The 17485-nt window shown below is 43.5% G+C and overlaps 1 protein-coding gene across 1 annotated transcript in view; it reads right to left on the reverse strand.

Moving 5' to 3' along the window:
* The window catches only part of PDE4D (phosphodiesterase 4D), a 1251030-nt gene extending 1234448 nt beyond the window's left edge, over positions 1–16582 (reverse strand). Inside the window, exon 1 of the mRNA XM_069748983.1 lies at positions 16369–16582. Within this exon, the coding sequence (XP_069605084.1) occupies positions 16369–16463 (95 nt within the window). The 5' untranslated portion in view covers positions 16464–16582. The remainder of the gene's footprint in view (positions 1–16368) is intronic.
* Positions 16583–17485: the final 903 nt, after the last annotated feature.

Consider the following 17485-nt stretch of genomic DNA (forward strand, 5'->3'; position numbering starts at 1 on the left):
CTGCTAGAGAACCTTTACATATTCAATATTACAATACCAGCCCAGAATACTAGCTAATGTTTGCTAAAGATGCTGCTAATATGCCTGGCTGACGCATCCAGCTGTCATAAAGTGAGAATGGAAGCCGTAGGATACGTATTTGTATAATTGACTTTCTTAGAAGCAGCCAATCAGCCTTACGGTAGCGCTGACATTTTCAGCGTCTTTTAGAATGAATTGCAGAAGAAACTTTCGTTCAGGCACACCGGAAAGTGCATAAATATTTCGAGGGTAAAAAAACAGCAAAAAAACAAACTTAAATTAGACAGTAAAAAAGCATTCATATAGAAAGTTGTCTACTGTATAGTGTAGATTAATATTATTCTAATTACAGATAAATTACTGACGCCTATCGCATGGTACCTGATGAGGACTGTATGGACTATGAGCGGATCAAAGAAGTGATCTTGGCCTGGCATGCGCTGACACCAGAGGTATAAAACACGTAACAACTGAGATCTCACTGCACAATTAATAACTTTGTTAAGGATGGGGATGGAATGTCTATTATGGCACAATCCACTGATATGCTCAAAATCAGCTTTCATTCATATGGAAATTAGGCTTACAAGTGCCCCGGAGAGCGTGTCTGTATCAATGCACTTGCAGTTATTGGCTGCTCTTCACTTCTCCCCACTGGGCACCAACTCCTGCTTCTTGACTAATAGTCAAGACCAAGACGTCGTGGTATAATGTTAACTCTGCTCTCTACTCTATATAAAAATATGCATGGCACATCATTGGTTGGAATAAAGAAGATAAGAAGAGCGATAGACTGCAAGTGCACTGAAATTTCCACCAGCAAGGAAGCAACCAGGCCCGTGCTGGATGGGGGCCCACTGACACCACTCACACCAGTGAGTATTTCAGCTGGATGTGCATCTGAGGATGCACATTCAGCTGAAATGTATTGCAACGCAGAGACCCGCCAGCTCCCTGCACTGCAGTACACGTCATTGGCCAGTCAGAGGTAGGCAGCTCTCGTTGGCTAGTTGCTAGTCATGGGCAGTGCATGATGGTAATGTGCTACCCATCGCTTGTACACTGAAGTCATTTGCTGGTTTCTGAGGCGGCTGTAGAATAGTACGCTGCACGTCATAAGAGCAAAGGAATGTAATGATAATCATTTTTTTGTATGTTTGTTGGAGAAGATCTGCATAAAAGGGATATTATAACTGAAAGGGGCCAAAAATGGAGGACATTATATCAGGATGGGAGACATTAGATCAGGAAGGGGCTCATAATGAAGGACATTATAGCAAGATGGAAGATATTATTATTGAAAGGGGCCCAAGATGGAGAACATTATACCAGGAAAAGACTGAGGATGGAGGACATTATACCTGGAAGGGAAAAAGGATAATGGACATTATAGCAGGATATAGGACATTATGCCAGAAAGGGGCCTAAGATGAGGGACATTATACCCGGAAGGGACTATGATAGAGAACATTATGTCAGGAAAATGCCCAAGAAGGGGAACATTATACCAGGAAGGGATATTATTGTTGTAAGGGTCCATGAAGGAGGATATTATTATAGGAAGGGGCCCAGGATGGGGACACTTTATCAGGGGCCCGGATCGAGGATATTATTACAGGATGGAGGACATTATTACATGAAGTAGTGAACAAATGTGTTCATAGAATCTGGAACGCTAAAAGGGACCATACATCTGTCGAACATGCAGATGGGGACCCAGGTTCAAACTTGGCACTGGGGCCCATCGGATTCTAATTACACCATTGCCCGCCAGGGCACTTGTGTGCCTAATTTTCATATCAATGTAGATAGTTTGGTGCAATGGCACAGGTAGCTTTCATAATGTTTTATACCTCCCTATCCTGCATCAATAGGTTCCCTTTAATGTCGTTATTGATCACTGATTTAAAACCTTTAGTTAAAAATAATTTTCTGTCATAATTGTTGATGTACAAGTTGTAATAAATTTTTATAAATCATGGATTACATGAATTAAAGGAGGGTTGCAAAAACTGTCCTAAATTGACAGATATATAAAAATTGTGAGCCATAAAGGGCTTCCACTTGTTCGGAGAATAGAGGTGCGATAATTTAACAATCAGTACACTAAAGTCACATGCATAGACTGCTGCCTCCTATACACTTTTTGAAGAGGAGATTAGGGAACACAATTGCCCTGGTACTCTCCAAAACATAAGCATCGCTGTGTCTAGATGGTGAGAGGGGAGCACACAAATGGCATCAGGGGCGCCATTTGTTTCCCGGGCTACAGAATGAACACCCCTGTGTAAGGCTGGTTTCACATTTGCGTTTTTTGCCGCAGCATTTGTACCGCATATAAATGCATGCGTCGTGTTTTCCTATATTTAACATTAAAAACGCATGCATTTTTTTTGTTCGCGTTTTGCCGCTTTTGACGACGCATGCTTCTTTTAGTCGCTTGTGTCTTGGCGCGGAAATGCAACATGTAGTAATTTCTAGAGGCGTCTATTTGCCGCAAGGAAACACATGCGTTCGATTGCGTACGGTTTGCGTAAAAAAAACACATTGCTGTCTATGTAAACGCATGCGTTTTTAAGCACATGCGTTTGGATGCGTTTTTGAACACATGCAGTTCAATAGAGAAAAACAAGTCTAGACACTGATAAGCCACCCCCCACCATCAAGGTGATAAAGGGATCCAAACCCTAACCCTAACCCTAAGCCACCATCAAGGTGATAAAGGGATCCAAACCCTAACCCTAGCCCTAACCCTAGCCCTAACCTTAACCCTAACCTAACCCTAGCCCTAACCCTAACCCTAAGCCACCATCAAGGTGATAAAGGGATCCAAACCCTAACCCTAACCCTAGCCCTAACCCTAGCCCTAACCCTAACCCTAGCCCTAACCCTAATGGGAAAATGGAAATAAATACATTTTTTAAATTTTTTAATTTTTCCCTAACTAAGGAGTTGATGAAAGGGGTTTGATTTCTATTTATAGGGGGTTTTCTAGTGGATTTTTATGATTGGCAGCTGTCACACACTGAAATACACTTTTTATTCCAAAAAATATTTTTTGCGTTACCACATTTTGAGACCTACAATTTTTCCATATTTTGGTCCACAGAGTCATGTGAGGTCTTGATTTTTGCGGGACGAGTTGACATTTTTATTGGTAACATTTTCAGGCACATGACATTTTTGATTGCTTTTTATTCCGATTTTTGTGAAGCAGAATGAACAAACACCAGCTATTCATAAATTTCTTTTGGGGGGCCATTTATACCGTTCCGCGTTTCATCATAATACACGCCCTCTGTAGTCCCATTGGCGGTGTCTGGATCTTGATTTTTCTCTTGTGGAATTTCTCATCATGCATACCAAAAGCGCAAACGCAGGAAAAACGCATGTAAACGCGTACAAACGTGGCGTTTTTTTAACCGCATGCGACAACGCATGCGTCTAAAATACGCAGCGTTTGTACGCATTTACATGTGTTTTTTTCACCATTTGCGGATGCGTTTTAAACGCTGCGGATTTAAACGCAAATGTGAAACTAGCCTAAGAGGCACTACCTCCAGATCCCAAAAGTAGCTTTGATTTCCTTTCTGTTCTACTTAAGGGACCTAATGACAAGATCATGCCATTTTTCTAGAGTGCCTTATTCACCGGGCCTCTGAATAGCTGAAACCTCCCAACAGTCCTCCAAGAGGTTGGGTCTGTGGATTTGGGGTATTGCCTAAAATGTTCAATAAATATCAAACGTTGGGAATGGGAGTGCTCTTCTGTAGCAGGTGGGGCGTCTTATTGATCCAAGAGATCTTGAACCTGAGGAAAAATAGCAAGAGGAAGACATATAGAGTAGAAGGGTGGAGAAAGGTTGCTGAAACGCCGTGTGGACATTAGCAGAGCTGGGACACTTGGACAGGAGGTTTTTGTGACTACTGGTTCACACAAGATGGAAACAATGACATCACTTGGAAAACATCACAACAACTCCCGGGTGTGCAGACCCTGCTACAAAAAAATAGAAAAAAAGGAGCAAGAAAATGACTGCATTGGAGCAATTCCTATTTTTGGTTTTCACTACTTGCACTTTTCATCCAGGATATTAATCCTTATTCCCCAGGCACAGACTTTCACAATGTGCCATTTTTTACAAAGGCATCCATCTGACAGACAGCTTGATAATCACAGATCAATAATAATAACTAAGAACCATGTTGCACTGGGGATTTTCAGAACACAGATGTACACTGAGGCATCCCTTTATTTGGTGACATGTAAGATAGGATACATGTATCATGAGAATTTTTTTCTTATGATGTCGTAAATTGCATACATAAACTAAGCCTGTGGATTCCGAACATGTCCCTTAATGTCACCTACAGAAGAAGATACCCTGCTGGATTCACTGCCAAGAGTTGGGTAATAAAATCACAGTGAAATCTATAATGTTCCATTGTAGTCAAATTTAGTTATTTAGGGACATTACAAGGAGAAGAACTTACACAGGACAATAGATATATAATGATTAGGGGCATGGAGAATTTATAGCCCTATTTAATGTCAAAGTATTGTAAAAAAAAAATTAGGTTTTAGTTCTAATTACATAAATTGGTTGTACGGTCTAAAGTGAAAAGTCTGCAGTCTCTCTGTGTGTTTCCAAGATTCAACTGTTTCTGAGCCAGTAATGCGATATGCATACTACTGGGCAGAACCCGTCTAGTGAACAATGTAGTGCAGCGTGGTTGGTGCACTGTGACAGATAGGCAGGGGCCACAGAAAATTCAATATAAACAGTGTCTTTATTTTCAAACTTAAATACAGGAGTGATATCCTCCGTATGCCAGCCGGATTTCCACAAATGCAGTCCGTAATCAAAACCCATTGCCATGGGCAATGGCATCACCGTGTCTCTTGGTTGTGTCATCCACCTTGAGGTCCCTGGCTCTGTGTTAGCTCCACACAGACCTGGATTGCACAGAGCCTGCTGCTCTGCAACTTGCAAACTCCAAACTGACTCACCCAAGAGAAAACTGACAGATTTAAATGGAATTGTGGTCCTAGAGCCACTTCCAAAACCTGGAATGGAGAGAAGGATTTGCCCCACTACCAAGCCTGCAAGTCCCTCTAAAAATAAAAGCCCTTGACAGATTTTCCTAACAAACCTGACTGGGTCAACTACTGGGACCTATTCCACTCTTTCATTTTGCCTTGTGATTCACTGGCATTCTGCTGTGAACACAAGGTGCTCCAGCAGGTTTAATAAGACTGTCCGCATCCTAGGGGACACATATCGACCCTCGCATATGATCCCCCTCACTGCCTCACAGCATGTATGAAGCTAGGGTGTGACTGTCTAGTGAGCATGGCTCTACAGAGGGCGCGGCCTCGCTCAATACACATGTCTAAAGTTAGGCCACGCTCACTAGACGGCTTCTGCCTGGGAGTGTGCATTTCCCAAACACAGAATGACACAGAGTAACTGCAGACTTTTCATTTTAGACTTGGACAACCCTTATAAAAACCCCTATCAGTTATGTAAAGGATGTTAGTCTTCATTGAAGTGTAGAGCACGTGAATGATAGTAGACAGAGATGAGAAATAGGATGGTATCACAGTGTGCAGAGCTTTGTGGGTGAGTGTAACAAGTTTATGTTCTATTCTGAAGCAGACTGGCAACCAGTGTAATGACTGGTACACATTGGAGCCATCGGTGTAGCAGCTGGACAGAAATATGAGCCTGACTGCTGCATTCAGGATATACTGGAAAATAGAGAGTTTAGAGAGTTACAACAGTCAAGATGAGAATAAATCAGAGCCACAGAAATTGTGTAGTTTCAAAAAAGGGAAAAATAAATAGATTCTGGAGACACTTTTGATGTGCAGATGTCATGAGGGAGTACTAACCTTAAATATTGGTAGAATCGGTAATTCTGATTGCATTAAGAATTCGTAGGATTCGTAGATCACTGCTTTATGACAGATGTTTGATATACCAGACACAACTCAAAGACAACTGCAAGTTGCAGCCCAAATAAAGTTCTGAATAATTGTTAAATATTTTGTAATATGGAAATAAAGGTTTTAATTATTATTTTTTTTCTTTTAAGTAATCTTCTTTTTAGGGAGAATTACGCAATTTCTGATTACTCTGGAACAAGTCTCCTCCCCTCAAACAACAGATAACTCGTGGTTTTGAGGTTTCTATATTTCGTTATTCCTATCTTCCGTAATGAATGTTGGCTTCATTTGTAGATTATTCTCCATTTCAGGAAATGATGACTGCTGTATACTCACATGATGGACATTAAAGTTACTCATGTTTGGACTACATCGATCAATGCCCATGTGACAGATTGCCCTTATTTAGATTGATTTTAATTCTTTAGTTTTTCAAGTAGCAGACTCACTTCTGTGCACAATGCCAATTGTTTGGATTTTCACATTGCACATGTTGCTAATTCTTTCCATGTCTTATAAGTGAATACATATGACATTTGCAGTATATAAACAGTAATCCAAAGCTTCCCAGTCACTAGACTGGGGCTCACTAGGTAAGGTGGATCCTCTAAGCACAAGGGGCCTTTGGCACTTAAGTCCAACACTGGTAATAGATCAGAGAAAATCTGAAAAGTGATTTGTATAAAACAGTCAGTTTCAGTAGTATTTCCTTTATATAGGAAGTACCCCCAAAAAATTCATAATAGAGGTTCATAATAAAATATTAGGGGGCTGAAGAACCTGTGGTGTATTGTTTAAATGGGTCGTGCAGGATTAAAAAAAACGTAAGTGCTTTCTTTAAAAAAAAAAAAAAAAACAACAACCTAACCCTATAAGTAATCCCAGACCTCCATGGACAACTGTGGCGCTGTTTTGGGACGAGAGCTGGCTGGTTTAACACTTAGATATTAATTAGATAAGATACATAGGTTGAAGCAAAAGAAGAAAGTTTAATTTTTTGCATCTAAAATTATTTTTTTTTTACCAAAGGAAGGCAATAGAACCATTTGGAGAACCTTTTCCTCACTAGAGAAAGAGAACCCGTCGATAGCATCCGTTCTGACACAATCCTTCCTCTTCACTTTATTTTTCCATTTTGTTATCGATATTGCTGTAACATTACTTTACGAATCAAAGGAAACCTTTAGAAGCTACAAACCAACTAAGCAAGTATGGATTCTTCCTGCAGACATTTAATTCCAGTTTTATTACATTAGACTTTAACCTTTTACTGACTGTGGCGTAGAAAACGCTGACGAGCTGACCGACAATGACTGTCTGAGCCTTGTGTCTGAGCAACATGTGAGTTTTGCTGTTTTGTAACTTAATTTTCCTTTTCTGAGTACATTTATGCATTAGTAAGTAACCCCTGACCTGTGTTCCTGTGCGCTCCTTGTAAAATGATCTATATATTATTATATCATTAGAACAAAACGTGACTGATTCAAGTGTCTTATGAAAGACTCTGATGCTGGAGCTTATCCCAATAAAAGCTTTGCTCACATGTCTACTTCATATTTCTATGTTTGGATCCCTTTTTTTGGATGACAAAAATGGAAATATAATTATCCAGGACAGGATCAATTCATTTGAATGGGCATGGAAATGTCCTGAAATATCTTCCGCTTGACACAATCTAATCCATTGTCTGTGTAACTTTATTTCTGGCCATAAAATGGATGGCAGCTCAATCTTTACTATTAAGAAAGCACTCCCATCTAAAACTTTATCCTCTTAATATATTCATATTATATATAATTGTCATATTATATAGCACTGTGTACGTACAATTGCTCATTTTACCTTGCTACCCAGTTAATTATTCTCTGCTCTGTGTAGAAAAAGAAGTCTATTTTTACTACATGAGTCATCTCCCTCTTCAACTCCTGAACCGGCTTCTCCCTCCTCACCAGAGACTTTTGCAGGGATGTCTCATGCAGGAAAAATTGATCTCCTGTTTCTACACAGAGCTTAGAAGGATTCAGCTGGTCAGTTTTTATCTCTGATGTTATAGACGTAATGGAAAAGAGAAGAATTAGCTGGGTAGAAAGGCAAAATGAGCAATTATAAGTAAACAGTGCTGTATAATATGATGACTGCAATATATTAAGAGGATAAAAATGTTGATGGGAGGAGGAGGGCTTCTATAATTTTATTGGAAAAGGAATATGATTGATGGTCATGGTCATTTATCGAGAATACTACAGGCATTCAGGAACACCTCTAGTAGAAGCAAATTTTACAAACAAAACAAAAACTGATGCCAGGCAAAAAACCAAACTATGCATCCATTTTTGCTTTGTTTGCATTGTATCTATTTTTTATTTTCATTAATACCAGATTTGTTAGAAATGGATGACAACTGGGCATTTCTAATCTGCAATACTACAACCCAATGGCAAGAGTGGTGCTGAATTTGGAACAAAATGCATTCTCTCTCCAAAAACTTAAAGGCCATGATTCATCAACACTTCCTTATTGCAAGAAGCTAATCATGTCATGATGTCATGTATTGGTAGGTTTTTTGCTTTTTTTTAACTGTATCCTTTTTTGATGACGCATTTTTTGAGAATCTCAGTGCATGCTGGGATACTGAAATGAAATGTCATTGGGGGCAGAGGCTGTGGTCACTTCCACAGCCTCTGCCTCCTCCCTGAACCAAAGAGTTATCAGTAATGCTCGTTTCAGGGGCTGGGCTAGTCCCTGCTATGCCGAGCATGTGTCAGTTGTCAATTCCAACCGAACCTCAGTAGATTCTTGTTACATAGTGACAGTGCGTTTGCTCACCAGCTCTGATCAGAAGTAACAAGACAGCGAGAGAGCAAACTGTTAGTGTGTGTTGTACGAATACCCAGTGTGCAGAGACCAGTGTCGCCTCCACATGTGACCACACATGCTGGTCTCTGCATGCCGTGTATTTTTCATACAAAGACAATGACAGTGCGCTCTTCTGGAGACTCATTACCTTTGATCTGAAGCAAAGTGTGAACACAATGTCACTGTAGATACTGCAGTGAGCATCCATTGGAATTGACATCCGACACATGCTCAGTACAGCACGAACTAGCCCAGCCCCTGAAATGGACATCACTGATGACGCTTTGTTCCAATGAGGAGGGCAGAGGCTGCGGCAGTTTCGTTTGAGTATCCCAGCATGCACTGGAATTCTCAAACAAAGCATCATTGAAAAAGGAAGTAGTAAAAAAAAGCAATTTGATAAGGTACATTACAAAAATGATTAGATTATGGAATTAAATAAATAGGCATATAGGATGAAAATTAATTTGTGTTTCAGACCATTCCTTCACCCCTTTAGGCACCCAGTCATGGCCCCATCAGGCCATTATTGCCCCTCCTGGTGTATGGGGCCCAGTGCATGGAATATCATATGGGGCAGGATAGAGACACAATTGGGCATTATGGGAGATCATGTGGGACAGGATGGAGACACATGGGGGAAGAAGAGAGACATGTGGGGCAGGATGGGAGACACATAGGTCAGGATGGGAGACACCTGAGGCAGGATTGGAGAAACTGGAGAAACATGGGGGCAGGATGGGAGAAACATGGGGGCAGGATGAGCGGACATATGGGAGAAGGATGGAGACACATAGGGCCAGGGTAGAGAAACATGGGGCCAGGATGGAAACACATGGGGACAGGCTGGAGACACATTGGGCCTGGATGGGAAAACATATGCGGCCTGGAATTAAACATATGGGGTCAGGATGGGGCATGTTATTACAGGAAGGGGACAGGATGTGGGACACTATTAATCTAAGAGCTAATTAAGCAATATTATTGTTGCTGTGATGTATTTTATTTTTGAGGATACCGTTTTCAGTGGGGAGAGGTCCTGTTCTTGTGCAGGGCAGCACAATTTCGCTTTTTTACCTTCAACTGGTGCAGGGTAGAAGTTGGGGAGAAATTGGGGAATATGCTCTGTGTGTTATTTTCTGCACAGACAAGTCCTGGCTGGAAGAAGTGATGGCGGTCTGCACTGGATGAAGAAGAAAAGCAAAGATAAATATCTTCAACTAGAGATGTCACTGGTGAGTCAGTGTTTTACCTGTACACTTACATTATACACTGTATACTATGTTCAGAGCTCCTGTGTATAAATTAATTGGTAAGTCTGTGTATTACCTGTATACTGACACTATATACAGCGTTCCTGTGTATAATGTCTCTGGTGATCACTGTATTATCTGTACACTGACACTATATACAGAGCTCCTGTGAATAATGTTACTGGTGATCACTATATTACCTGTACACTGACTATATACAGAGCTCCTGTGTATAATGTCACTGGTGAATCACTGTATTATCTGTACACTGACATTATATACAGAGCTCCTGTGAAATAATGTCACTGGTGATCACTATATTACCTGTACACTAACACTATATACAGAGCTCGGTGTATAATGTCACTGGTGAATCACTGTATTTCATGTATACTTACACTATACAATGTACACTATGTAGAGAGCTTTTATGTATATTTCCACTTATGGTAATATTAGTAATTGTTTTTTATTAATGATCAGCATTGTAGCATTTGGTCACTATGTGGTGGCAATATGTGGTCTGGTCATGGAGTGAAAGTATTTGTCCCTTGTATGTGGTATTATTGGTCATTTTAAAAAAATGCATGTGACACATTCCCTTAAAGAAAAATAAATAAAAATATACCTAAAAAGAGTACTGAATATTTTAACAAGTGTGAGAGTACAGTAGGGCTTGGCCAAATGGTATACCTTGTCGTTGTGGCAACTTAAAATATATTTTGGCCAAAACAAAAGCTGATGGCTATGTATGTGATTTGGTGTTCGATAGGAACTGTTAATGTGTGATTGGTGAGGACGGGGTACAGAAGCCGAGTTTATCCTAAAGTGGGTGGTGGGACTGTGGAAGTTTCAATGTTTGGATTTGGAGCTGGGGTGGAGCCTGGGCAGAGTCTCAAGAGGGCTTGAAAATGTTGCCAGTATGGAGCCCTGAAATTCCTGATGGCAGCCCTACACCCAGTACCTACTAAAATGAATGCACTGTCTATGTAATGCAAGACAGATTCTTCCATGGGATGCTCTTTGTAGCCACTCATTATGGAGGATCCTGAGCAGAGTATCCCCTCAATTAATTTGAAAATCCCTCAAATCAAACAAACCTTTTATTAACTACTTTTTTTCCCTAGGTAACTGATGGTGATTTCATTATATTGACACTGAAAAATTCTATTATATATTGAATCATCTCACAAAAATGTTGGCCAGTTTACAAAGCCTTTCGTTTTGCTACACAATGTCGGTGATAATCCTCACCGTCAATACACAGCTAGCACAGGACTACAATAATAGGGAGAATGAACACAAGAAAGAGAGCACTTTCCGTCAAGAAGAGGATTGTTGCAATGCATCTCAAATAAAAAATTAAACTATATTGCGGTCACGTGTTGCTCCTCTCCCAATATTCCTATAATGCTCTTCGTTTTGGTCATTAGATGTGTGGTCAGACAGAGATTTGTGGCTTTAACGGAAGAGATTACTTCATGTATATTTTACCATTGTTAATTTTTCTTCCAGTAAATCTATTTACATGCAAAAATAATAATCTTAAAATAATTATAAAACTGGCTGCGAAATGTATATTTTAAGGAAATAATCAATAGTCATGTTTTCTATTTATTAGAGATTTTGTGTCATGTGCCAGGGAAACAACATACAATGCCAATCAAGTTTTGGGTAATATATTCAAAAGGAATTTGTGGTTAAAACTCTGCGCTGCCGCAGGGATGAATTCCAGGAGCATATCGTAGATTCACAGTGGTTTTATTCAACGAGTTTCAGGGGTCTCATGCCCCCTTCATCAGGATATAGCAGCCGCCAGCCTATACGCCTTTATCTCATCCTAACCAGGTGAGCAAATTTCGTGGTATAGTCCTTCACTGGCTTCCTATCGCCCAGAGACTCCAGTTCAAAACCGTTACAATGACATACAAAGCCATCCGCAATCTGTCCTCCATACATCTGTGACTTATCTACATGCAACCTCCGATCCTCCCAAGATCTCCTTCTCTATTCCCCTCTTATCTCCTCTTCCCACAACCTCATCCAAGACTTCTCCCGTGCTTCCCCCATACTCTGGAACTCTCTACCCCAACACATCAGACTCTCGCCTACCATCGAAACCTTCAAAAAGAACCTGAAGACCCACCTCTTCCGACAAGCCTGCAACCTGCAGTGATCCTCAACCTACTGAACCGCCGCACAACCAGCTCTACCCTCTCCTAGTGTATCCTCACCCATCCCCTGCAGACTGTGAGCCCTCGCGGGCAGGGTCCTCCCTCCTTATGTACCTGTGTGCCTTGTTTTTTTGCTCATGCTTAATGTATTTGTCTATATTTGCCCCATTTTCACATGTAAAGCGCCATGGAACAAATGGCGCTATAAAAATGTATAATAATAATGATAATATTCTTTCCTTTGCAACGTGGATAAGACCCTATTGCGCTTTTTTGTCTTCCTATCCTTTTACAACCATCGAGTTTTGGGAGCATACCCTGATTTGCCATCCAGGTCCAGCTACACGACCAGTGCGCCCCGAGCAGGCTGCCCCGCATTGCACACAACAGCTACATATCTACGTCGCATCGCGGCCGTCAAAACAAGCTATAAATAGAAGCCACATCTATTCGAACAATGGATTCTCCTATCTGTACGGCAACAGCAATAAGGAATCCTACATTGTTTTCCAGGAGGCAGGCTATGTTCCTGATTAATGAAAGTCACATTTACGTTGATCCTTGACTAGCTGCCATGGAAGGATATTCAGCACTTGTAGGGTATTGCCCAATCTGTACGCTTCCTAAATACACTCCATACCGGGGATAAAGAACACGAGAAGCACTGGCTGTCGCCGAAATCTGTTGTACAGTAGATGCCAATGACATGGGAAGGCTCAGAAGCAGCATGTAAAGCAGGCATGCCAATCATTCATTCATTGAGTTCATTCCGGTGCTGCATACTGTACATGTTTGATCATAAAATCACTCCAGGTAAGAAAAAGTCTTTTGCTCATTAGATGTCAGCATCAATCAGTTCATCTTCAGGGATTACTGGGATTATACGGTAATTAAAAATTAAAACACGAGATATGATAATAGGTCACCTGCTGTTCATACAGTAAAATGAAAAGAACATATGGAAAGATCACAGAAAAGGCAACTAAATAGTGAATAGGATGAATTAGGTTTTGCAGATGTCGCACGCACAGTCTCTATAAGGATCGCAGCTCATCGTATTGATCCCATCAACATTACAGTATAGATGCCCAGTTACAACAGCTGGAGGAGCCAGCAGGTAACAACCCTGGCCTCAGAGACCACCTAGTGCCATGTGTTTGCACTCATAATATAATAATGAACATATATATTATTAGACATGGTAACACATTTATAAATATACTGATAGACGAGCCATCTCCATAGAAAGCCACAGGATGACTGAGCGCAGAACAGAAATAGCACAGGATTAAAGCAAACAAACCCCATTATCTTTTCACCTGACAGTGATGGATCAAGAATCGTCACATTAGTTTATTGAAAGTAAAGGTATAATACCATATAAAGCTCAAAAAGCAACAAGAAATAAGATTATCTCGGCACAGGAGCATTTTATGTAAACACATCCAATTGTGGAAATTATTATTATTCCAAAATCTATTGATTTTAAGGTGTGCAAGCACATTGATATAGAGATGGGGCAACAGGGGTAATAATGTGATCTATTACTAGGGGAAACACGGGTGGATGTAGATATGGGGGAGTGTAGAGGGATACAGTAATGAGGGGAAGAAGGTAGTGATGGGGTAACAGTGAGGTCATGTTAGGCTAAACATGTAGGGATATAGTGCTGGGGAAACTTGTGCTGAGGCTGATGTAGTTATGGGGTAAGAATATAATGATATAGTAATGGGGGTAGTTATGTAGAGATGGGGTAGTAGTGTTGTCCTATTGTAATGGGGCACACATGTTGGTATATAGTGCTGGGGGGACCATGTAGTTATATAGTTATGGGGTAAGCGTACAAGGATATAGTAATGGGGGAGAGAGGGTAGTTATGCAGGAATGGGGTAATATTATGGTAATATTGTAATGGGGTAACATGTAGGGCTTGGCGAGCAGGGTCTGATGTACTTATGGTGGCAGTAATGATACAGTAATGAGGGTGAGAAGGCAGTGATGTATCAATGGGGTATTGGTGTAATAGTACAGTTATATTATCGATCTGGTGCTAGGGGATACATACTGACATGCATGGCTAATATGTAATGATATAGTGATGGGGAAGTAGTTCTGTGTTTGGGGGTAGTAGTTCTGCAGTGTTGGGGGTAGTAGTTCTGCAGTGATGGGGTAGTAGTTCTGTGTTTGGGGGTAGTAGTTCTCCAGTGGTGAGCACTAGTACAGTAGTGTAATGATATAGTGATGGGGTAGTAGTCCTGCAGTGATGGGGTAGTAGTCCTGCAGTGGTGGGGTAGTAGTTCTGCAGTGATGGGGGCAGTAGTCCTGCAGCACTGAGCACTAGTACACGAGTGTAATGAAATAGTGATGTGGGTAGTAGTCCTGCAGTGATGGGGTAGTAGTCCTGCAGTGGTGGGGTAGTAGTTCTGCAGTGTTGGGGGTAGTAGTTCTGCAGTGATGGGGTAGTAGTCCTGCAGTGGTGGGGTAGTAGTTCTGCAGTGTTGGGGGTAGTAGTTCTGCAGTGATGGGGTAGTAGTCCTGCAGTGGTGGGGTAGTAGTTCTGCAGTGTTGGGGGTAGTAGTCCTGCAGTGGTGGGGTAGTAGTTCTGCAGTGGTGGGGTAGTAGTTCTGCAGTGTTGGGGGTAGTATTTCTGCAGTGATGGGGTAGTAGTCCTGCAGTGATGGGGTAGTAGTCCTGCAGTGGTGGGGTAGTAGTTCTGCAGTGTTGGGGGTAGTAGTTCTGCAGTGATGGGGTAGTAGTCCTGCAGTGATGGGGTAGTAGTTCTGCAGTGGTGGGGTAGTAGTCCTGCAGTGGTGGGGTAGTAGTTCTGCAGTGGTGGGGTAGTAGTTCTGCAGTGTTGGGGGTAGTATTTCTGCAGTGATGGGGTAGTAGTCCTGCAGTGATGGGGTAGTAGTCCTGCAGTGGTGGGGTAGTAGTTCTGCAGTGTTGGGGGTAGTAGTTCTGCAGTGATGGGGTAGTAGTTCTTTGTTTGGGGGTAGTAGTTCTGCAGTGTTGGGGGTAGTAGTTCTGCAGTGATGGGGTAGTAGTTCTGTGTTTGGGGGTAGTAGTTCTCCAGTGGTGCGCACTAGTACAGTAGTGTAATGATATAGTGATGGGGTAGTAGTCCTGCAGTGATGGGGTAGTAGTCCTGCAGAAGTGGGGTAGTAGTTCTTTGTTTGGGGGTAGTAGTTCTGCAGTGTTGGGGGTAGTAGTTCTGCAGTGATGGGGTAGTAGTTCTGTGTTTGGGGGTAGTAGTTCTCCAGTGGTGCGCACTAGTACAGTAGTGTAATGATATAGTGATGGGGTAGTAGTCCTGCAGTGATGGGGTAGTAGTCCTGCAGTGGTGGGGTAGTAGTCCTGCAGTGGTGGGGTAGTAGTCCTGCAGTGGTGGGGTAGTAGTCCTGCAGTGGTGGGGTAGTAGTTCTGCAGTGTTGGGGGTAGTATTTCTGCAGTGATGGGGTAGTAGTCCTGCAGTGATGGGGTAGTAGTTCTGCAGTGTTGGGGGTAGTAGTTCTGCAGTGATGGGGTAGTAGTTCTTTGTTTGGGGGTAGTAGTTCTGCAGTGTTGGGGGTAGTAGTTCTGCAGTGATGGGGTAGTAGTTCTTTGTTTGGGGGTAGTAGTTCTGCAGTGTTGGGGGTAGTAGTTCTGCAGTGATGGGGTAGTAGTTCTGTGTTTGGGGGTAGTAGTTCTCCAGTGGTGTGCACTAGTACAGTAGTGTAATGATATAGTGATGGGGTAGTAGTCCTGCAGTGATGGGGTAGTAGTCCTGCAGTGGTGGGGTAGTAGTTCTGCAGTGATGGGGGTAGTAGTCCTGCAGCACTGAGCACTACTACACGAGTGTAATGATATAGTGATGGGGGTAGTAGTCCTGCAGTGTCCTGACTCGGGCAGGTGACTCGGTGACATTGCACCAGTGTTGGGATGAGGGCTTTCTGCAGATGATGGAGACCCCCGCATTCCTCCCCAGACCCCACACAGCAGTCCGTGCACTCTAGGACTGGCTGCAGCGTGTTAGGTGCCTGTTCCTTTAAGAGCGGCAGCGCTAGAGCCCGAGCCCGCAGACGAGCGCCGTCCTGTGTGTCCGCAGCGCCGCTGACAATGGAGAACAGCAATCTTACCGTCTGAATCCCTGGAAGGACGAGGGCCAGGACATGCGGGATTTCTTCAGTCCGGGTCTGTGGCCGGTGTCCACAGCGTACGAGGAGCGGTCCATGGCCGGGCAGTGCAGGTATCGCTCGGTGTCGGAGAAGCCTCGGTGCCTCACCCTGCTGGTGGAGTATCTGCTGCGGGAGGAGGCTGGGGGGCAGTGGGGCGCCGGCTGCAGCCCAGGCTGTGACTGAACTTGGAACTGGAGCAGTGGGTGACACTGAGGGTGGACTTGGGGTGGGGAGAGGGGCTGTAGTGTGGGGAGTAGCTGGGACTGAGGCAGAGGTGGAGATTGTGGCTGAAGGGGATAAACTTGGGGCTGAAGCTGGCTGAGGAAAACCGAGTGAGGTGCTGGAGAGATGGTGGTGAAGGACGGGAGCAGGGACTGTGGCTGGAGGGACTGTGGCTGGAGGGACTGTGGCTGGAGGGACTGTGGCTGGAGGGACTGTGGCTGGAGGGACTGTGGCTGGAGGGACTGTGGCTGGAGGGACTGTGGCTGGAGGGACTGTGGCTGGAGGGACTGTGGATGGAGGGACTGTGGCTGGAAGGACTGTGCCTGGAGGGACTGTGGAAGGAGGGACTGTGGCTGGAGGGACTGTGGCTGGAGGGACTGTGGCTGGAGGGACTGTGCCTGGAGGGACTGTGGCTGGAGGGACTGTGGCTGGAGGGACTGTGCCTGGAAGGACTGTGCCTGGAGGGACTGTGGAAGGAGGGACTGTGGCTGGAGGGACTGTGGCTGGAGGGACTGTGGCTGGAGGGACTGTGCCTGGAGGGACTGTGGCTGGAGGGACTGTGGCTGGAGGGACTGTGGCTGGAGGGACTGTGGCTGGAGGGACTGTGGCTGGAGGGACTGTGGATGGAGGGACTGTGCCTGGAGGGACTGTGGCTGGAGGGACTGTGGCTGGAGGGACTGTGGCTGGAGGGACTGTGGAAGGAGGGACTGTGGATGGAGGGACTGTGGCTGGAGGGACTGTGCCTGGAGGGACTGTGGCTGGAAGGACTGTGCCTGGAGGGACTGTGGCTGGAAGGACTGTGGCTGGAAGGACTGTGGCTGGAAGGACTGTGGCTGGAGGGACTGTGGCTGGAGGG

The sequence above is a fragment of the Ranitomeya imitator genome, chromosome 1, assembly GCF_032444005.1.
Source record: "Ranitomeya imitator isolate aRanImi1 chromosome 1, aRanImi1.pri, whole genome shotgun sequence".
In the NCBI taxonomy this organism is placed as follows: Eukaryota; Metazoa; Chordata; class Amphibia; order Anura; family Dendrobatidae; genus Ranitomeya; species Ranitomeya imitator.